This window comes from Rhinatrema bivittatum, chromosome 8, assembly GCF_901001135.1.
Source record: "Rhinatrema bivittatum chromosome 8, aRhiBiv1.1, whole genome shotgun sequence".
Taxonomy (NCBI): domain Eukaryota; kingdom Metazoa; phylum Chordata; class Amphibia; order Gymnophiona; family Rhinatrematidae; genus Rhinatrema; species Rhinatrema bivittatum.
In genome coordinates this window covers 65162605-65184998 of record NC_042622.1, presented here as the reverse complement: position 1 = coordinate 65184998, position 22394 = coordinate 65162605, and the positions used below count along the sequence as shown (strand labels likewise).

Below are 22394 nucleotides of genomic sequence, written 5' to 3'. Positions count from 1 at the left end.
CACCACTTACCCATGCTGCAAATGCCTGTTCTTCTTTTGGTCTCTTAATTTGTAAAATACATTTTATCTGGGTTTCCAAGATGGTATTTTTAAACAGTCTACTAACCTCATGCAGACTTTTAACCCTTCCAACTTCTCCTTTTAAAATCCTTCTAGTTAGTCTCCTTATTTTATCAAAGTCTCAGTTTTAAAGTTCAGTGTTATTGCAGTTTTATTTTGATGGCCTCTAACTCTCCTGGTAGGCAAGAGTACAGTGGTGACCACTTAGATGTTAGTTCCTGATGATACCAATAAACTCCTCCACATTTATTGAAATGGTCACATTCAGGGGAGCAGCCAAGATGGCGGCTTAAACGCCAGCATGGCTTGGCTCGGCTGAAATTCTTTTGATTGCCTGTGCTTGTTTCTCTCTATGCCATCGAAAAGGGAAGGTGAGATCTTTTCCTTTGGCATCCCTACCTTTAACCGGACAGATGAAGTTCCAGCAATGCTTGGCGATGGCCCCACATGTTGGGACTTTGGAACTGATTGCTGTGGTAAGTGGAGGAGAGCTCACCCCGGCCTCAGAGGAGGCGTCACTTAGTCCCTTGGATGATTGCTTGCCGCCCGCTACATGCAAAACCTTGCTGCCGCCTTCTCAGAGGGGTTCCAAAGTGATTGCTCGCATCAAGGAGGCTGAGGGAGCTGCGGCTTTGGATGTTCTTGTGCAGGAGTCCATGTTGAGCCCAGAAAGTAGATCTGGTTTGTTTCAGTCTGACTAGACTCCCTCTGAGATGGATGAAAGTTGTTGAGACTTTACCTTCTGGAGGAGCTTGTTTTCCAGCAGAGAGACCGGCGGTGGTAACACTAGAATCTTTATGGGACCTTATTGTCTACCTTTGGTAGAGCTTTTTCTGACTCCACTTCTAAAATTTAATTCTTTGTCTCAACATAAGAACATAAGAAATTGCCATGCTGGGTCAGACCAAGGGTCCATCAAGCCCAGTATCCTGTTTCCAACACAGGCCAAACCAGGCCACAAGAACCTGGCAATTACCCAAGCACTAAGAAGATCCCATGATACTGATGCAATTAATAGCAGTGGCTATTCCCTAAGTAAACTTGATTAATAGCCGTTAATGGACTTCTCCTCCAAGAACTTATCCAAACATTTTTTGAACCCAGCTACACTAACTGCACTAACCACATCCTCTGGCAACAAATTCCAGAGCTTTATTGTGCGTTGAGTGAAAAAGAATTTTCTCCGATTAGTCTTAAATGTGCTACTTGCTAACTTCATGGAATGCCCCCTAGTCCTATTATTCGAAAGTGTAAATAACAGAGTCGCATCTACTCGTTCAAGACCTCTCATGATCTTAAAGATCCCCCCTCAGCCATCTCTTCTCCAAGCTGAAGAGCCCTAACCTCTTCAGCCTTTCCTCTTAGGGGAGCTGTTCCATCCCCATTATCATTTTGGTTGCCCTTCTCTGTACCTTCTCCATCGCAACTATATCTCTTTTGAGATGCGGCAACCAGAATTGTACACAGTATTCAAGGTGCGGTCTCACCATGGAGCGATATAGAGGCATTATGACATTTTCCGTTTTATTAACCATTCCCTTCCTAATAATTCCTAACATTCTGCTTGCTTTTTTGATTGCTGCAGCACACTGAGCCGACAATTTTAAAGTATTATCCACTATGAAGCCTAGATCTTTTTTCTGGGTGGTAGCTCCTAATATGGAACCTAACATCATGTAACTACAGCAAGGATTATTTTTCCTTATATGCAACACCTTGCACTTGTGGATGCCCAATTTTCCAGTCTTGCAAGGTCCTCTTGTAATGTATCACAATCCGCTTGTGATTTAACTACTCTGAATAATTTTGAATCAACTGCAAATTTGATAACCTCACTCTGGTATTCCTTTCCAGATCATTTATATATATATATATATTGAAAAGCACTGGTCCAAGTACAGATCCCTGAGGCACTCCACTGTTTACCCTTTTCCACTTAGAAAATTGACCATTTAATCCTACTCTCTGTTTCCTGTCTTTTAAACCATGAAAGGACATCGCTTCCTATCCCATGACTTTTTAGTTTTCTTAGAAGCCTCTCATGAGGGACTTTGTCAAACGCCTTCTGAAAATCCAAATACACTACATCTACCGGTTCACCTTTATCCACATGTTTATTAACCCCTTCAAAAAAATGAAGCAGATTTGTTAGGCAAGACTTCCCTTGGGTAAATCCATGTTGACTGTGTTCTATTAAACCATGTCTTTCAATATGCTCTACGATTTTGATCTTGAGAATAGTTTCCACTATTTTTCCCGGCACTGAAGTCAGGCTCACTGGACTGTAGTTACCCGGATCTCCCCTGGAACCCTTTTTAAATATTGGAGTTACATTGGCCACCCTCCAGTCTTCAGGTACAATGGATAATTTTAATGATAGGTTACAAATTTTAAGTAATAGATCAGAAATTTCATTTTTTAGTTCCTTCAGTACCATAGGATGCATACCATCCGGTCCAGGTGATTTGCTACTCTTTAGTTTGTCAATCTGGCCTACCATATCTTCCAGGTTCACAGTGATTTTGTTCAGTTCGCCTAACTCATTACCCCTGAAAACCATCTCCGAAACTGGTATCTCCCCAACATCCTCACTAGTAAACACGGAAGCAAAGAATTCATTTAGTCTTTCTGCAATGGCCTTTCTTCCCTATCTTTATAAAAATAACATTTCTCAACAGCAGGAAACTTTTACAAAATTTAAAGAACTTGAAGAAGAGATTTGTATTGTAAAAGGAGTTAAAGCTTCTATAATCCAGGACTGCGGTTCTTTAAACAGGAAGATGAAAATAGGTTGAGACATTTAAATCTACATCTACTACATTTTCCAAGGGTCATGGGAGAGTTTCTGCGTTTGACACTGAAAAGATTCTTCTTCGAAGTTTTGGAATTTACTTCACATTCAGCTTCCCCCACCACCCTGGATAAAGTATATTTTCTACCATCCCATTTACTTACTCAAGCTTTAACACCTGCTGTAGATAAGGCTAACCTCACTGACATTTTAGAGTTGTCTAATTATGAAATATTGGAAAGAGACACACTTTTAATATCTTTTTTTCTCCAAAAATGACTTAAGTGCAGTTATGAAAAGTTATTTTAAGAAATCTAATGCTTTATTCATGGTCCAGAAAGTATGGATATTTCCGGACTTGGCAAAGTCCACACAAGAAAGAAGAAGAGGGATCATAAGAACATGCCATACTGAGTCAGACCAAGGGTCCATCAAGCCCAGCATCCTGTCTCCAACAGTGGCCAATCCAGGCTATAAGAACCTAGCAAGTTCCCAAAAACTAAGTCCATCCCAAGTTACTGTTGCTAATAATAGCAGTGACTTTACGCCAGGATACCCGAGCTATAAAGCATCCTTCTTTCTCAGATACCCATGTAAATGTATTGTTAAGTTTAATAATGATAATTTTGTTTTCTTTATACCAGAACAACTTAAAGCTTTTCTAGATTCCAAAAAGATGTTATCTGCATCAGTGAGATCTGAATCATCCATATAGTATAGTGGTGGGCTTTTTTTTTAAACTAGGCCATTTCTACTTATTTGTTTTTCCTGCAGATTCTCCCTGATTGAGCTGACCTTCCCTATGCTTGGGGTCTAATGGGTGCAGTTAAAACTGTGTTTTCTTTTTTCTTTTCCTTTTCTTTTTCCTAATATTGTAATGTACCAAGTTACTCCTGCAAAGTGGATGCTTTGTTAACATTTATATATATCTAATAAAAAGAAAGTTAAAAAAAAAGAAAAGAAATGGTCACACTCAAAATAAAATCCCAAAGTATTTATTTGATACTATCTGCTACCTGCTTTGAAATCATATGGTGTCAGCTCTTTTCTTGGTCTAAATTTAAGATTTAGACCAGTTAACTCTGTAACAAGAGATCCTGGAGAAAGAAGCAGTTGTTTGTAATAATTTGTATGGAAGAAGAATTTATGCTACACTGTTATCAGAGGGGCAAAGAGATTTCTTGTGGAAGAAAAAAATAGTTAACATCTCTGTAGAAAATAGTATGGATAAAATGTATTATTTAAACCATTTGTGTACAGAGTCTTGGGTTAAGATATCCAATATACTTCATGCTGGAGCAATAGTTTCTCTTGCTTCTTTGTTTCTGGTTAAGATCAAATGTAAGATCTTAGCCATGAGTGGAGAGTAGTCTCTTCTTGGTCTTTTGGCTGAGATTAAGAACCTGTACAATATGGGGGATTATACAACAAATAAGAGAATCCACTGGTCAGGATATAAATGATTTCAACAAAAAATAAAGAATCCCGTATAGGAAGAGAAGCGGGGACGCTCAGAGAGACCTCATAGTTGATGTCAACAATTTAAGCTGACGTAGATTTGAACTGGCGTAAAGCTTATAATGGCTCAAGCTTTTCTTTTATAAAGCTTATAATCATCGGTCTCTATGAGCATATGATGCTACTGCAATAGGTAGCTATCTCACGGCACAATCAGTCTCTATTTGTACTCTGATATAAAGTCTCTTGATATACTTAACTTGCGATTTTCGTGTCCGTAGACAAACCAGTGATGTTAGAACAAGTGTAATCCGACGCTGTTCCGACACGGCGTGTTTCGGAGGAAAACCTCCTTCCTCAGGGGCTCGGATGTCACTAATGCCGGTTTTTCACATTGTTTGTGCAAGACAGACGTCTTGCACGGCTCCACGAATGCTAGTTCAGCATCATTGGAAAGCCATTTGAGACACTATAATACAGCCACATAACTTTCCTTGCACAAACAATGTGAAAAACCGGCATTAGTGACATCCGAGCCCCTGAGGAAGGAGGTTTTCCTCCGAAACACGCCGTGTCGGAACAGCGTCGGATTACACTTGTTCTAACATCACTGGTTTGTCTACGGACACGAAAATCGCAAGTTAAGTATATCAAGAGACTTTATATCAGAGTACAAATAGAGACTGATTGTGCCGTGAGATAGCTACCTATTGCAGTAGCATCATATGCTCATAGAGACCGATGATTATAAGCTTTATAAAAGAAAAGCTTGAGCCATTATAAGCTTTACGCCAGTTCAAATCTACGTCAGCTTAAATTGTTGACATCAACTATGAGGTCTCTCTGAGCGTCCCCGCTTCTCTTCCTATACGGGATTCTTTATTTTTTGTCAATATGGGGGATTAGCAGCCTACCATCTTGAACCCACCAGGGACTCAAAACTGTTTGGATCCTGACCAAACCAGGTTGATTCAACCACCCCAAAAAAAAAAAAGACTTTAACCAGGATAATTCATAGGAGCTTTCTAAGCTATTTATACAGGCATTGGTAGTGGTTTAGAAGAATGAGTGCTGCTCTAAGCCATCAATATCACTGCCTCTAGCAGTGATATTGATGGCTCCTCAGCTCCTCAGATGTCTCCCATCCCAAGAACTAGCCAGGCTGCTCGATGGGTAGATTTTGAGTTCAGAGTCTGAGATAATTTAGCTACACATCAAACACATGATTTGTTTCTTGTCTGTCTCACTCACCATTCGTGTGTCTGTATTTATTTATTAGATTTGTAAATCGCCTATCAGATTATTCCTGGGAGACGTACATAAGGAATATTCATAATATCTAAAAAAATAAAATACAGACACTAAATAACATTAAAACCTTGAAAATAAAATCTCTTGCTGTGTGTTTATACATCTCTCTCTTTGTCTTCCAGGTCTAAGGCAGGATCACAGTGAGGGGACCCAGCCCCAGAACCTGGAGCAGGATGAAGACAGCAGCAGCGATAAACTAGAAGCAAAGCAGGTGGTTCTGATTGACAGCTCGTACCAGTGCCAGTTTTGCTCCAGCAAATTCAGCTCGTACTTCCAGCTCAAATCCCACATGATTCAACACAAGAACGAGCAGGTAGTGAGCAGACACAGGCGTAGGACAAGGGACACCCACTGTAAGGAGCAAAATCTCCATGGCAACCTGTGTGGTGTCAGTGCTCTGAGCAGCTGGACCACCTTGGATCTTCTTACTTTCTCTTATTTCCAAGGTCACTGTACTTAGGGCATGACCCCTTCCCAGGGTCTTTTTTTTTTTCCCCCCATGTGGCTCTGATGCACGCATACTGGAGTTCTCTGTCTAAACAACTTTGAGCGTTACGCTTTCAGCCAAAGGTTTCTGGCACTGAGTGGCCCTCTTTGCCTGGTCAGTAGGTGTCACCATGAAAGAAACCCACTGCTCTCCTCCTGCCCAAAGGCTCCAAGCCTCACCAGCAAGTGGAAATCCTGACTGCTCAGAGTATAAACCAAAAGCCATAATGCTAGCCCTACGTGTTTAATGTTATTGTGAGATAATAAAAAAAAGTATTAGATTGAGACTTCCTGAAACTGACATTTGGTAACTGCATCAGTTTCAAGTTATCCCATATTCAAAGCTTTTGTTTTCCTTATGCGTGAGAGGGTGTTCTCGCAGTACAATAATACCAGAATTATTAACTTCACAAAGCCTTTCAAGCTGAATTCTCAACTTCTCCATAATGTAAAACATTTGACTGTGTGGTTTCCTACTTCTTTTTTTTTTTTCCTGAGCGCAGGTTTACAAGTGTGTGGTGAAAGGCTGCACGCGCACCTTCCAGAAGCTGGAGACTTTCCTGGAGCATATCAAGAGTCACCAAGAGGAGATGACCTATCGCTGCCACATGTGTAGCAAAGACTTCTCCTCACTGTATGAACTGAGCATGCATCAGTACTCCCACAATCTGCTGCCTCCCCACGGTCCCAAGAAAGAGGCCACAGTGTACAAGTAATGTAACGTGCAGTAGGGTTACTGGTACTTACCCCACAACCTATTGTCTCCCCACAGCCCTGAGGAAGAGGCCACAGTGTACGAGTAGTGTAACACACACAAGTTTTGCAGCACACCCAGTAACAGGATTAGTACATACACATTCTCTTGCCTTAGCATGACACCAGAAAAAGGTTGGCAATGGAGATTCAGTCCAGTTCTGAATGGACAGGTTTGTCACTAAAACCCACTATCACAAGTGGCACCAATTTATGCATTAGTTGGCAGTCTCAGCAGAGAGACCACCAATTGAATATGCACAAAGACTGTACTCATTTCTGAAGTGCAAAACCAGGTTAAGACACATTTGCAATGCAATCTGCAGAAACTTGCACTGCTGCTGCCTGTGCTGTATCTGTTCTGTGGTGGAGCACTATGTGTATGTACGCATGAAGCTTGTAGTGTGTGTGTGTGTGTGTGTATCTGGGTCTGTGTCTGTCACTTACACACACACTCACTCACTCACTCACTCCACTACAGCCTGTATTGTTCCTGTTCCTTTGATGTCTGGACGACTTCAGTGTCCACTATTGACAGTCAGATACCTTTCACCAGAACTAAATTTGTTAGCAAAAAAAAAATTCAAATGGCCTCTCATGTATCGTTTCTCTCTCTGTTCAGGTGTCTTAAGTGTGTCAATAAGTATTCAACCCCTGAGGCCCTGGAGCACCATCTGCAGACAGTGACGCACAGTTTCTCCTGTCCCCAGTGCCAAAAGGTGAGGGAATTCCCTGGCAGTGCAGGGTCCCTTTCTTTTGTTAGTTGGCCTGCTTTCTCTTTGCTTGTTGCCAAGCTGCTGTTCTGTTCCTTGGAAGCCAGGAACCATCTGCTTCTCCACCAGTGGATGACTGGCATGGTAGATGTCAATCATGAACAAAGCAATAAAATACATTAAGACATGGGAGAACTCTGAGCGTGACCAAGAAACATGGGGTAGGAGCAGGAAACAAAAGAAAATAACGGAAGGAGGACTAACAGGAGCAAAAGAAGTGAAGAAGCTAAGATTAAAAAGCTCTATGAAAACATAAGTGAGTGTGCTGACTACCTTTGTTGGACTCATTCCGTTTTTGTCCAGCAGAAAGAAGACTTCAACCACATGGGATCGAGGAATGGGAAGAATCTGGTTTTCTTTTCTTTTGAGAGCTGATGTTTCTCTTGGTTTTCTTGCAAGCTTCATGTTTGATTAAAAAAAAGTTATTATACAGTACAATCAAACAGATGCTCAGTATGAAGCCAGAAATATATGAACAGATATTGTTGCACATATATTCACTGATTACCTACCATTAACTATCTGTAGTATAGAATTGGACACTACTTAGTGGGTCCATAAAACTGTACCAAGATAATTCTATTTATGAAGATACCTGCTCTGAAATGGGTGATCAGAAAAAAGAGGACTTAACATTGCAGCATGTCATTTGGTTTTTCCACTAATGGCTACCAAATGGCCATGTAGTGTTATGCAAATGCCCAATTAAGCTGGACAAACACTCCATAACCAATATATCCTACTCTTGTTTGAACCACACAGTCATTGAGGGTGGTGATAAATCCTTCCAATGTGCTCCACTGCAAAGCACAAGAAGTGGACCAGATTCTTTGTCCCAATGACCAGAATCTTAGAAGAACAGCAGTAACCTAGCAGGATAAAGCCAATGTTCTACCGGAATGGAGTGCCTACAATAACTTTTTAATTTCTTGGCATCGGTCAGATAAATCCAGAACAAGTATATTATGCACCTCTATCAGCAGATGGAGACGGAGCAAGCTGACATCACAAAACATATACCCCTGCAGTGACATCAGCCTGCCAATATTCTCTGTCTCCAGCAGATGATGGACGTGCATCTCCCCACTGGGGATTGCTTCATTTTAAAGAAAAGGAGAATTCAGGAAATAATTTCACCCCGCTCTCCTGCGGTGATACCATTTGGTCCTTCCCACAGTTGAGAATTCATGAGGTGATTTCCCTGGTCCTTTAGATGAGTGCCTTGGACAGGTAGCTGATATCAGTCGGTGTGGACTTAGCTGCTTGTGCAGCTGAAAGGCAGCGGGAGCAGGAAGCTGAGTGTGGCGGTGACAACACTTGCCCTCTCCCAGTGCAGCCGCAGACCGTCTCTGTACTCAGCCAGGTGGGGCTGAGCTCCGGTAAGTTAAAAAAAAAAAAAATATGCAGAGTCTTACAGGGATTTAGAAGGAAGGGTTTCTTCCTCCCCCAGTCTCTGTGCTTGGCACGACCGGGTCAGATATGTTCATCCCACTCCGTGGGAGGTTTGAGGGACATGGGCAGCCTCCTTAGGCTAGGCCCCCGCTCGGAGGCTTTTTGCCACATGCTGCATGGTAGACTGCAACAGCTTTTTGCGAGCTTACTAAGGTTGCCATCTACAGGATTGTTGGTCCAGCATGTGCGTCTAGCTGTGAATCCAGTTGTGCGCTCTATTTTTGGGTGCATGGTCGGGCCTTGTAGTCTGTGCAGCCACGTTAAGCACCATTTCCCTGCACTTAAGTGGTATTGTGTGCTTTAGGTTGTTTTTTTTTTTGTGCTTACCATTTTGGCTGCCTAGGTAAGTGCCTAGGTGTGCGCACTTACCGGTTGGATGCATAGTTTTAGTGCACCTAGTTGGGCGCATAATATTAAAAAACCCAGCTAGATGCATGCCTCCGGACACCACTCAGCACGTTGTCAGCTATAATGGTGCCTGTACCTAAGAAGTCTAAGCATCTTTCTCTTTGCACTGCCTGTCATATTTGGGCATCTCAGCCTAGAGTGCCTGCTGATTTGTGCCAGCACTGTTTGGAGGCTCAGGGGAATTGTCGTCTTCTGATTTCACTAAGCCTGGTTCTTCCCAGCCGGATGTGGGTCTGGGTAAAGAAGACTCATGGGGGGGATGCCTGTATTTGTTTCTCTCCTAACTGGTTCCTCAGCAGGGGAAGGTAGCTCAGTAAGTCTTCCTCAGGCTTCTCCTGGTCTGGATTCTTCTACCTTTTTATGGGTAGAATTTTTCCAGGGGTCGCAATCCTTTCTTCAGGCGAAGTCCTCTGCCCTGTCCAATGCTCCTCAGGCAGAGGTGCATTGGATCTCTGGATAGGGATCCAGATGGCACAGATGATGACACTGATCCTGCCTCTCTTGAGGACAGTGAAAATCCCCCCGGGTTGGAATCTATAAAACTATGTTGCAGTTCTTTCATAAAGATGAACTGCCAGCTCTGATTTCTCAGACCTTGACAATGCTTGGAGCCCCTGGGAAGGATTCAGTGTTTGAGCCAAAGAGAAATCCTTGCGTAAATCCTCTTGTTTTTTCCCCGTGATGGAGGCCATTCAAGAATTGATTGATCTTGAGTGGGGCGCCCTGGAGGCTAATTTCAAAGGGGGTCGGATTTTGGAAGGCCTGTACCCTCTGGATCCAGTGGTAAGAGAGCGTGTACGTTTTCCTAAGGTAGATGCACTTGTGTGTGCAGTCTCCAAGCAGACCACTATTCCTGTGTAAGGAGGTACGGCTTTGAAGGATGCTTAAGATAAAAAGAATAAGACTATCTTTAAGCAAGCATTTGAAGCCATGGCAATAACTCTGCAGATCGCAGAGGTATATATACTGTGACGTCAGCTTGCTCCGTCTCCATCTGCTGGTAGAGGTGCATAACCCACTTGTTCTGGATTCATCTGACTGTCCTAAAGAAAAGGAAATTATCAGGTAAGTAGTGATTTCTCATTTTATTGCATTTATCTTCTGAAATAACTGAAACTCTTACCAAATAACTCCTATCTGCACAACCTATCCAGCAGGGGTTGATTCTATGCATCTAGTCCAGGTTTTCTAACCTCCAATTCTCATGCACTGTGGCCATCCTGCATTAGAAGAGAGGTCTCCAAACTATGTAGGCATTCTTAGCATGTGAGATAATGATCAGTAGTGGCCCAGGCATGCAGACAAAACCCATGAGGTGGTTTCTGTATAGGGTGACCAACTGCCTGGTTTTCTACTGGACAGTTCGGTTTTGCAGCCAGTTATACAGCATCCGGTTACAATGGTAACTGGACATGTGAAAACCTGGTCAAAAAAAAAGATTGGTCTAACTCTGGCCAGTAGCTAATCAGCACCAATCAGCTGCCTGCTCTTTTGCTTTGGCAGCTTGCACAGCCGTAGAAGAGAGGAGAGAAGCAAGTTGCTTGCCACCAGTGTTTGTTCATGTTTGAACTTCCCTGGCTTGTTTCCCCGGAATCTTCTCTCTCAACTCAGCGGGTTCAGCATGAGTTTCTGTCCTAGAGACTGCCCCTCCTCCTTAGACAGGTCAAGGCGGTCTACAAGGCCTGCTTGCTGCAATTATCTAATGATTTGCTTGCCTGGCTGCCTGGGCCAGGGTCCATCCTAGAGCTGAATTCAGCGCACATGCCCGTGACGCCATGTGCCTGAGCCTCCCACCTCGGCTTATACCCTGACTGCTGCTGCAGCTTTTTTCTCTGATTCCAGCCTACAGGTAAAGGTGCCTTGCTGCTGCCCTGCATGCCTCCCTCCCAACACAGTCCCTCTGCTGTCTCAGTTTCGGGACTCCCATCCTATCCCTCACGGTTGGCGCCCCCCTGGCCCCCCCCCCCCCCCCCGTAGCTTTGCTGCTGCTACACTTATTTACTGTCTGCATGCCCTCTCTCCCATGACAGGCAGGTCTGGTCTCAATCTGTTCGCCTCCCTCTGGCTCAGTCACCACATGCTGGCATGTGTTTTCTGTCATCTCTCCTTTTACTGGCTGCTGCAGCCAGAGGAGCCAGAAGTCAGTTAAAAAAGTTTATAATGTAAAAAAAAAAATAATAATAAGGAAAGTCAAAACCACTTTAGCAATTTGATGTCGTGTACAAATCATGTGGTATACAAGTGTAGTGACTGCCCCTTTTTTCCTTAACCTCCCTTCCTGCCCCTGCATTTATAACAATAATTTATCTAACATGTGGGTGTGTCCGTGAAAATATGTAAGAGGGAGTGTGTGTTAGTGAGAGCATGTCAGAACATATGTATGAGAGGGAGAGTGTATGTGACAGAACATGTGAGGGCAGATGTTAGAGTCAGGGAGCATGAGTAAATATGTTGTCAGTGTGGCCATGTGAAAGAGAGGGACTGTGTGTGTATGAGAGAAATGTGTGTGTGTGTGTGTGTATATGAGAGGAGAAAATGTGTGTCCTCTTTACCTCCCATCCCCCAAAAATCCATGACAATTGTGGGATGACTGGAAATCAAAAGTTCCCAGGTATGGAGAGCAGAAGGTTTTAAAATCTTTATTAGTTTTATTTATAGGTGTTATTTGATGGGTCTGCTGATTTGAAATATTTTATTGGTGTTTGGGAAATTTTATAAACATTTTTTTAATTTAAATAAGTTTATAATTATTGGATGTTCTATTCATCAGCTGTTTTGAAATATTTTCATCAGAATTGGTTTACTATTGGGATTCATGTTTTATATTTCTTGATTTTATTATTTGATGTTTTATGAGAAATGGTGATGTTTCTGTTTTTCCATTATTGCACTGCATACAGAGTCTGGCTTTTTGGGGTTTCCAGTTCAATTTTTGTTTGTATGTTTCTATGTAAACTTTATGGTCTCTTTAATCTGTATTTGGTGAGGGTCTATCTGTGTTTTGCCTGTGTGACTGAGGGGAGCTATTTTGCTTGCATGTAGCTTATGTATAGGAATCTACAGCTTGGCTTGTTCTTTTTTCTTAATAGGAGGTGTATTGGTGTTTTAGGGCTTGGTATAATATTTGCATTGTTGCCTTTTCATGGATAAGATTGTTACTATTTGAGTGCAGGCAACTAGTCCTATTTTGGAAAGTTTATGGGAAGTTTACTATATTAGTATATTCATGCCTTTCTGAGGGCCAAGCCTATCCCCAGCATATTGTTATAATACGCCTAATATACGGGTTCCAAGTCACATGATATAAAATATGCAAATTTATACAAAAGAGGGAGGGAATAAACACCACTACCTCCTGTCCTCAAATGGCCAGTCATGGACTGTGGAAAAGTTGGCAACCCTATTTCCGTATAGAGGAATAGAAGCAAGAAGGACAGTGAATGGGTGGGGGAGGAGGCAGAATAAACATCTCCAAAAGTATTGCTGTTCTAGAGGGGTTAGTGAAGTTACAGAAGAGGCCATTTGTAAATAGCTGCTTTTGAAGGTGCTGTGCTCAGGGTTTGTGGTAACATTTGCTTCTTGTTTCTAGGTGTTCCCTTGTGAGAGGTACCTGCGGAGACACCTTCCCACGCATGGGGCTGGGGGCAGGTTTAAGTGCCAGATCTGCAAGAAATTCTTCCGCAGAGAGCACTACCTCAAGCTGCACGCACACATCCACTCAGGTACCTGCTTTTCCCTAGTAAGGGCAACATGAAGAAGGTCTAGTGCACATGAGAGCTCCATGCAATCCCATCTAAATTTGGGTATTACTTATGCTGCAGCTTAAAGTTGGAGGGAACAACTTTGGGTCTACAGGTCTGGTTTTCAGGATATCCACAGTAAATATTCATGAGAGATATTTACATATGTTTGATCTGAGACCTGATTTTAATTCACATATTTTGGTTACCCTGAAACCTAGACCTGTTTGCAGCTGTCATGGATTGGAATTAGGCTCCCTCTGAATAAACACCATGCAGGAATTAACAATGACCAAAATGCGGTGCTTGCTGTGTTGGAAGGTAATTTTAAAAGCATTCCTGTGGGTAAAAGAGTGATTTATCCACAGAGATGGGTTTTGGTAAAATTGCCCGCTCCTATGCAAATAAATTTAACTTGTGCATGTCATATATGCACATAAGTTTACAAGCCTAAGCAGATGCATTCGTGGAGCAGAATTCAGGAGGGGTTTGCACGTATACACACACTTCTGGATTTTAAGAGTGTGCAAAGAAATGTTCATGGGAAACTTGTGCAGGCAATTTAGCAAGTGTAGCCTGTGCAGGATAGATTTGGTGGGATAATTTTCAAAGCAAATTGATGTAATTTGTCTGCATACTTGCTGGCTGTCTTATGCGCGATGTTACAAACTTATCCCTCAGTGTGAGAAACCTTTAGTTAATTTATACAGAAACATTGGGGCTTCATTTCAAATCTTTTGCAGGTTAATACCCTGAGGATTTGTTTCTGGAGGATTTCCAGAAGCTGCCTTGGCTCACTTGCATGTCCATATTGTAGAGTCCTTAAATAGTCATCTTCCTTTCTTTATGGCTTTGAATACAAGCAGCTGCTAACTAGGCATTGTTAGCCCGAATCCAGGACAAAGATCTTCTAAGATATGGAGGGCTGTCCAGAAGCCTTAGAGGTACAGCCCCAGGAAGAAACCAATTTAAGTCTGTTATTGTTTTTTGTTTTTTAAAGGGTAATGTATTTAAAATAAGTGATTGATATGTCTGTGGCTTGCGTATCCTTGCCCCAGAAAACCTCCAATTTATCAGGCTATCCAGGTAAATAGTCAGCTAAGTCAGAGGCATTCAGAGCAGTGGAAAATTTAAAACCCATGGGGCCGATGCAATAAATAGCAGAAAGCAGGCGCTGAACAGTCAACACCCGCTTTCTTAATGCGCCCCCCCCCTTGGGGGTGCCATGCAATATTTAAATTAGGGAGTCGCATTAGGAGGTGCTAGGGTTGCTTGTGTGCCCCTAGCACCTCCTTGCTAACAAGAACCCGATCGGTGTCGGCGGTCCACCTAGTTTATCGACGTTGGTTTCCTAAACGCTGCACAGCCAAGGGGGTTCAGGAAACGGACGCTTGTCATTCCTCCTACTTAATATCTCAACAATATTAAGTAGGAGGCAGTACAGAAAAGTAATTTTTTCTGCTTTTCTGTACTGGTTTATTTATTTATTTATTTATTTAACATTTTTTATATACCGAAATTCTAGCAACAATGTTGCTAATCATTTCGGTTTACATATAACATTGGAGTGACTTAACATGCGAGTCTTACATGGAACAGGAAAATGAACTTGGAGAAAATTGAATAAATACTAATAACAAATAACATTAAAAACAACAGTAGTAATAGGTTTAAGGAGCACTCAGCAATTAACGCCTGCTCCAGGCAGGCGTTAATTGCTGAGCGCTAAATGTGCTTCCTAGATGCACTTTTTTTTTTTTTTTTGTATCTGGAGTGAATGCTAATAGCCTCAATCACACGCATTTGCATATGATTAGCACTATTAGACTCACTCCTGACCCACGTTGAATAGGCGCTAATCCCCTTTTCCCTGTACATACCGGGATCAGTCCAGACTCCTGGGTTTTGCCTCCCCTCCAGCAGATGGAGACAGAGAAGTTTGTTTAAAACTCTGCGCTATATCCTAAGGTGCCACCTACAGTCCGGCAGTATTTCTCTGTCTCCAGCAGATGGTGGAGGTGCAAAACCTACACTCTGTGCTGATTGCTTAGGGTTCTTAAAAAAAAAAAAAAAGTTAGTCTTAGGAAGTTTGTGCTTTGCAATTTATTCTTTGTTTTTTAAAAAAAAGTAAAAGCACCAGAGGACCGAGGCAGAGTTCTTCAGCCTCCCAGGGGGTTGTGAGGTCCTGAGGGGACCATCCCCCCTGGTGTGTGAGGCAGCTGCAGCCCAGGGTTGCGGACCCTATTACAACTTCCTAGCAGCTCTGGGGTGATACTGGGGAGCCCGGCTCACTCCCCCAGTTGGAGCAGGATCTCTGGACGGGCTGATGGGCAAGTTTTTGTTTAAAAAAAAAAAAAGAAAGCAAAATGTAAAAGTCGGGGCTTTTCGACTGAGGCTCTCTTTTTCCCTGTTGTTGTTGTGGCTGGGTTTTTTGCCGCTCTTTTCGCCGCTGCTTTTGGTTGCATTCTGACTGACTTTGTCTGCCTGCCCGATGCTGAAAAGCTCGGTGTTGCCACACTTGTAATGGGACGGCTTCTGCTTGTCATGTCTCTCCGGGGAGGAGGGGCCCGATCAGACAAATGTTCGGCAGGGGCAATTGCAAGGCTCCGACGGGGGCTGGGGCATCGCGGCCTTCCTCTATCGGTCCGTTCCCTCTGAGCGCGGGAACGGGTGCCATTTTGAGCTCTCTTAGAGCTGCCACAAAAGACGCAATGGGGGAAGGGATTTTCCCGCCGCCCTTTTTTCTCCACAGCAGAGGGCCCCCAGGGGTGGTGAAACATCAGGTCAGCACTCGCCTGCAGTGGAGGACAGCCCTGAAGGGGCTCCTGATTCCTCCTCTTATTCATCCTTCTCATCAGATTTTGAGTTGTTAATGCGCAAAGCCTTTAAGGCCAAAAAAAAAGTCAGGAAAACAGCAGACTGGGTCCAAGGCTGAATCCAAGGCAGCGGGCTAAGGATAGCGCTGGCTCCAGGAAGGTTAAGCGCCCGTTGAAATCAGGGGTGTCCCATCCAGATTTGGGTTCTTCGGGACCGCTCTCTGACTCACAGGACCAGGACATACAGTCCAAGCCCCCACTGGGAGTAGATGTATACGCTGATCCGCAGCAGGATCCAGGTTGCGGTTCCCATGTTATGGGGGATGACCCAAAAGTGGTCCGCCTGTTTCGAAAAGAGGAATTGGGTCTGCTGATCCCTGCTATTCTAGGCAAGTTAGGCATTGATGGGCCACCAGAGGTGCCTGTACTGGGGGCCATGGATCCAGTATTGTTGGGCCTGCGGGGTCCTACTACTACTTTTCCTATTCATTTTTTTCCATCACGGTCTTGATGTTCAGAAAGGGGGACACACCTGATTGGGGTTGAAGGTTATTAAGCTATATCCTCTGCTGGTTAGAAACTTTTAGACCTTCTTCGAGTCCCCAAGGTGGGCGCAGCGATGTCCGCAGTCACAAAAAAGACCACTATCCCGGTTACAGGAGCGACAGCCCTCAAGGGCCTACGGGATAGAAAATTGGAGCTTTAACTAAAAAAAAAAAATATATATATATTTTTTTTGAGTTCTCAGCACTGGGAGTGCGAGCAGCCATGTGCAGTGTTTTTTTCTTTAAAAGTGGGCCTTAGCTGGGTGCAGCGATTGCAGGCTAACGCCGGTCTTTCGGTGGAAGAAGCTCTTCATGAGGGACGCCTGGGAGCATCGTTCGCTTACAGTGCCGCTGCTCTTTACTATCTATTGCAGAATTCGGCCAGGTCTATGGTGTCAGTTGTCTCAGTCCGCAGACTCCTTTGGCAAAGGATCTGGGCTGCGGATGTTTCCTCTAAAGCTCGGCTGGGTTCTTTGCCGTTCAAGGGCAACTTGCTTTTGGAAAGGACCTGGATGACATGATTCAATCCCTGGGAGAGAATAAGAGTCATTGTTTACCAGAGGATAGGCCCAAATCGAGGGGCTCCTTTTCTTCGAGGGCTCGGTTCAGGGAGAATCGAAGATTTCGTCCCTCTAGGGGCCCAGGTTCTTCCTTTCGGCAGGCTTCTAGTAAACAACACACCTGGGCTCCGCCCTTTCATGGCCAGCGCTTTGGCAGACCCGGTAATCCTTCTTCTCCATGTAGGGGCGCTGGTCCATTCCTCGGTGCTGGTTGTAGGGGGCAGATTGTCCCTGTTTATGAGGAAGGGGACAGGTTGACATCGGATCAGTGGGTCCTCACCGTAATAAGATGAAGCTACACTTTAGATTTGCACATCACCCTCGGGACTGTTTGTTAGTCTATCCGTGAGGTTACAAAGAGAAGCAAAAAGCGGGGTAGGAGACACGCTGCAGCGCCTTCGCCGACTCTGCGCCATTGTGCCCGTTCCTCCAGTGGAACGGAGGAAAAGGACATTATTCCATTCCCTTCGAGGTACTCAAGAAAGAGGGGGCTTTCGGACCTATCCTAGATATGAAAAGAGGTCAACAGATACCTTCGGGTGCTCCGTTTTCACATGGAGACTTAAGTTCCGTGATTGCCTCGGTGCGACGAGAATTTCTAGCTTCGCTGGATTTCACGGAAGCATATCTTCACATTGGCATCCGGACTGACCATCAAAAGTTTCTACGGTTCTCGATTCTGGGTAATCATTTTCAGTTTTGAGCCCTGCCTTTCGGCCTTGCACTGCATCCAGAACTTTTACCAAGGCGATGGTTGTAGTAGCGGCGCAGCTCCGGAAGGAGGGGCTCTTGGTACATCCATATCTGGACGACTGGCTGATTTGGGCAAAATCGGAACTGATCGGTGGTTCGGCGGTTCGCAAGGTGCGTCAGCTACTGGAATCACTCGGTTGGGTAGCCAACTTGGCCAAGGGTCAACTAGTGTCCACTCAGTTCTTGGAATTCCTAGGTGCAATATTCAGCACGCAACAGGGGAGAGTTTTCCTTACTGCAGAACGAATTTGCACGTGGCAGAGGCAAGGCTCGAGAATTGTTGGTCAAGCATCCCCCTAGAGTCCGGGATTACTTATGGGTCCTAGCATAAATGACTTCCATTCTGGAGTTGGGGTCCTGGGCCTTTGCTCATGTGCGTCCTTTGCGGTCAGCCTTGCTTTCTCAATGGAATCCTATTTCTGAGCAATTTCACCTGACTCTTCCCCTTATGGATACTGCTCGATCCAGTCTCGATTGGTGGCTTCTCTCGGACAACTTGACCTGCGGTGTTCCCTTTTCTGCTGGCTCTGGCAGCATCTCAAGTTGCTGGAATGGCAATGTTCATGCAGGCTTTCTAAGCCGGCAGGTGATGGACCTCGGAGAATGGGAGCTGACCATTCACTGCAGGTGGGCATTCTATGGCTGGGCGTAATGGCATTAAAGCAGAGCACCAAAAGTATTCCATCTTTTCAGTCGCAAGCAGGAGGTTGGAGCTCTGGTCCTCCCATACCCACCTGGGATTCTGTTATACGTCTTTTCTCCTTGGCCTCTAATAGGAAAGCTGCTGAGGAGTACCAAGAATCACTTGGACAGAGTGATAAGAACATAAGATATGCCATACTGGGTCAGACCAAGGATCCATCAAGCAGTATCCTGTTTCCAACAGTGGCCTATCCAAGTCACAAGTACCTGGCAAATACCCAAACATTAAATAGATCCCATGCTACTAATGCCGGCAACAAGCAGTGGCTATTCTCTATTGATTAATAGCAGTTTATGGACTTCTCCTCCAGGAACTTATCCAAATCTTTTCTTAAGCCCATCTAGACTAACTGTCCTAACCATATCCTCTAGTAACAAATTCCAGAGCTTAATTGTGCATTGAGTGAGAGAGAATTTTCTCTGATTTTATTTTAAATGTGCTACTTGCTAACTTCATGGAATGCCTCCTAGTCCTTGTAATATCTGAAAGAGTAAATAACTGTTTCACATTTACCCATTCAAGTCCTTTCATTAGTTTTGTAGACCTGTATCATATTCCCCCTCAGCTGTCTCTTCTTCAAGCTGAACAGCCCTAATCTCTTTAGCCTTTCTTCATAGGAGAACCATTCCATGCCCTTTATCATTTTGGTTGCCCTTCTCTGTACTTTCTCTAGTGAAACTATATCTTTTTTGAGATGTGGTGACCAGAATTGCACACAGTATTCAAGGAACAATACAGAGGCATTAAGACATCCACAGTTTTATTCGCCATTCCCTTCTTAATAATTCCTAACATTCTGATTGCTTTTTTGACCACCACAGAACACTGAGCTGACAGTTATAGTGTATTATCCACTATGATGCCTAGATCTCTTTCCTGGGTGGTAACTCCTAATATGGAACCTAACATTGTTCAACTACAGCATGGGTTATTTTTCCCTATATGCATCACCTTGCATTTGCCCACATTATATTTCAAATGTCTTGTGGATGCCCAGTCTTCCAGTCTCGTAAGATCCTCCTGATTATTATCACAATTGAGAGGCTATTTGTAGAAAGTCATTAGCACCTTGTTATAGGCTAACAGACCTTCCAATTCATTGGTTTATGTCAGGGTGTGGAGAGTGTTTGAGACATAGTGTCTCCGAAAGATGGTTGTACCTTTTCTGGCTTTTTTGCAGAAGGTTTAGTGAGGGGCTTGCAGCTTTGAGCTATTTCAGAGGATTCTCATTTGGAGGTGAAGTTTTGAGTCGCTCAGTAATGGCTGGTGTGTGCCCTTGTGGAACTTTAATCTGGTGCTGTGGGTTCTTTCTGATCTTCTGTTCGAGATGTGGAGAAAGGCATCATTGAAGGACCTTATGCAACCTGTGGTTTTTCTAGTAGCCATTTGTATGGTCGGGAAGACTTCAGATCTTCAGGTGTGATCTGGTAGAGACCCGTTCTTTCGGTTTTCGGAACTATTGTGTCTTTACGCATTGTGTCTTCTTTTTTCCCCCGAAAATGGTATCTTTCTTTTTCTTTTCAATCACAGTGAAACTTCCCTTATTTTGGTATTTGGAGTCTTCAGTTCTGCAGGCAAAGGAGTGTCCCTTGTTGGATGTACATCAGGTCCTGTTACAGAACTTGAAGGTCAACAGATTTCAGAGGTCCATCACCTTTTCATTCTTTTTGGGGGGAACATATATAGAGGGTAAAGCTTCTAATGTTTCCCATTGCATGCTGGCTAAAGGAGGCCATTGTGTTGGCATTGGTTTGCAAAGAGTATCCAATTCTTAAGGGAGTTTGGTGTCCCCACAGGAGATCTGTTCAGGTGGCATCCTGTCTTCTCTACATACTGTCACAAGGTATTACCATCTGGATGGTCGGGCGCCAGAAGAGGCTGATTATTCAGGAGTGTGTACTGTAAGTGGGTCTTTCAGATTCCTGCCTAGTTTAAATGGAGCTTGGGTACATCCCATGCATCTGGACTAATCTGGGGCATGAACAGGAAAGGAAAATTGGTTCTTATCTGCTAATTTTCATTCTTGGAATACTACAGATCAATCCAGAGCCTTGCTCTCTTTGGAAAGACCACATTGTGTGTTTTGTGTGTAGATGTGTTGTGGGACCATGGGTAGCGGGCCCATCTCTGGTGGAATACGTGTACCCCTGGGCGATGACGCAGCTGTAGAGGAGCTCCAGCAAGCGCCGAGGCAGGTTGAGAGGTGTCCAAGTGCAGACTGGTGTAGATAGACCTTGACCACTGCCGCACCTGTACGCAGTAGAGACCCAAACAACGCAATGTTTGGTCTCATGAGTGGTCCTCCAACTACTCTTAGCCCTTTCGGACCTGCCGCACGGAGCAGCAACTGTGACAGGGCGAATGGTGGTCGAAGGATGAAGACAACAAGACAAAGACTGAGACTTGAGGATGGGGAGCGTGAGGAGTTCATGAAGAGACGAAGACTCAAGTTGATTGGAGTGACTGAGTGGAGGACTCAGGCTTACTGGAAGAGTTGAGATTACAGACTCGAAGTACGTGAGGGGCTTCACGAAGAGTCAGAAGATCCACATACTGAATAGGTACTGCCACATCACGGCCCTGCACAACCGATAAGGGCTGGTCACAGGACCACCACCGACTGGCGCACCCTACACAGCCCGACATGGCTGGTCGCAGACCACGCTTGTGGTTCCCCACACAGGACATATTGATGGCTCCAACGAGGCTTGGACCAAGGCAAGCCTTGCACGGCCAATGAAGACAAGGCAAGGGGGATGCCGAGGTACAGGTTAGGAAAGAGTCCAATCTTAGACAAACGTAGCGGCGACGAAATCCGGTGAGGGTTCAGGAAGAGCTCAGGATCCAAGAACTCGGAGGCCTCGCTCAGTGCGGAAGCTCAAGTGGACTCGGAGTTTGGAAGCTGAGGATAAAAGCTTCAACGAGGACAAGGTCGACTCAGAGCGAGGACAATAAAAACTGGAACATCTGATGGCTACGTTGCCATGGAAAAGATCTGAGTTGATTGAAGGTCAGGATAAAAAACAGACGAAGACGAAGACATCAGATGATGTCGAGAAGTCCAGGCAATCTGAAGACGAGGAAGTCAGAAGTAGAAGAAGACGAAGCTGTGAGACCATGGACGAAGAAGACAGCATGGAATTCCAATGAAGAACATAAGCCTTGAGAAGCTGGATGGCAGAGAAGTCCTAGGGAGGACTGGCTCCTTGCAAAGGCAAGGAAAGAAAGAAAACAAGACCTTTTTATAGGCAGAAGAGGCGGATCCAAGATGACATCACTTGGTGCACCACTCCCTGGCTTGTTTCTTTAAATATGGAAGAGAAGAGCCGGCCTCGCCCCTAGGAGGAAGCAGGAAGAACCACGGACAGCAGCCCTGCAGTGAGGAGTGCAGAGGCCAGAGCAGGAACTAGGCCTCAGGGCAGGCCTAGAACGTCGTGGGCGGGCACCCTGCCGCTGAAGGTGGAGAAAGGATGGCTCCTTGCCACAAGAGAGCCCAGGGCTTCAGGCCCTCTTTCCCCGGAGGGCTCAGGTAAGGTTTGTGGCCTCTGGACCACATGAGAATGGTAGAAGTGTGGCTCCTGCCGCCAGGGTGGACGGTGCAGCCTCCTGCCGCTTAAAGCAGTTGCAGCGCGGCTCCGCAGCACTGTGAGAGCATCGGTGGCCTCCGTGCCACAAGGGGACTGTCCGAGAGCAGCTCCTGCCGCACTGAGAAGGCGTTGGTGGCCCGAGTCACAGGGAAGGCAGGGTGATGGTGACTGTGTCCTGCTGCGGCAACTGCGGTCACG

The 22394-nt window shown here is 44.6% G+C and overlaps 1 protein-coding gene and 1 long non-coding RNA gene across 4 annotated transcripts in view; one reads left to right on the top strand and one right to left on the bottom strand.

The window, feature by feature from the left end:
- The window catches only part of LOC115097862, a 68063-nt gene that overhangs the window by 9452 nt on the left and 36217 nt on the right, over nt 1–22394 (bottom strand). Inside the window, exon 3 of the long non-coding RNA XR_003858350.1 lies at nt 7906–8031. This is a non-coding gene — a long non-coding RNA (uncharacterized LOC115097862). The remainder of the gene's footprint in view (nt 1–7905; nt 8032–22394) is intronic.
- ZNF341 (zinc finger protein 341) overlaps nt 1–22394 on the top strand; it is a 96872-nt gene that overhangs the window by 51206 nt on the left and 23272 nt on the right. For 2 of the 3 annotated variants that reach the window (XM_029613987.1, XM_029613988.1), the window contains exons 9-12: nt 5743–5933; nt 6610–6818; nt 7482–7578; nt 13082–13214. In XM_029613987.1, the coding sequence (XP_029469847.1) occupies nt 5743–5933; nt 6610–6818; nt 7482–7578; nt 13082–13214 (630 nt within the window). The remainder of the gene's footprint in view (nt 1–5742; nt 5934–6609; nt 6819–7481; nt 7579–13081; nt 13215–22394) is intronic. The other variant, XM_029613989.1, reaches the window with a different exon arrangement.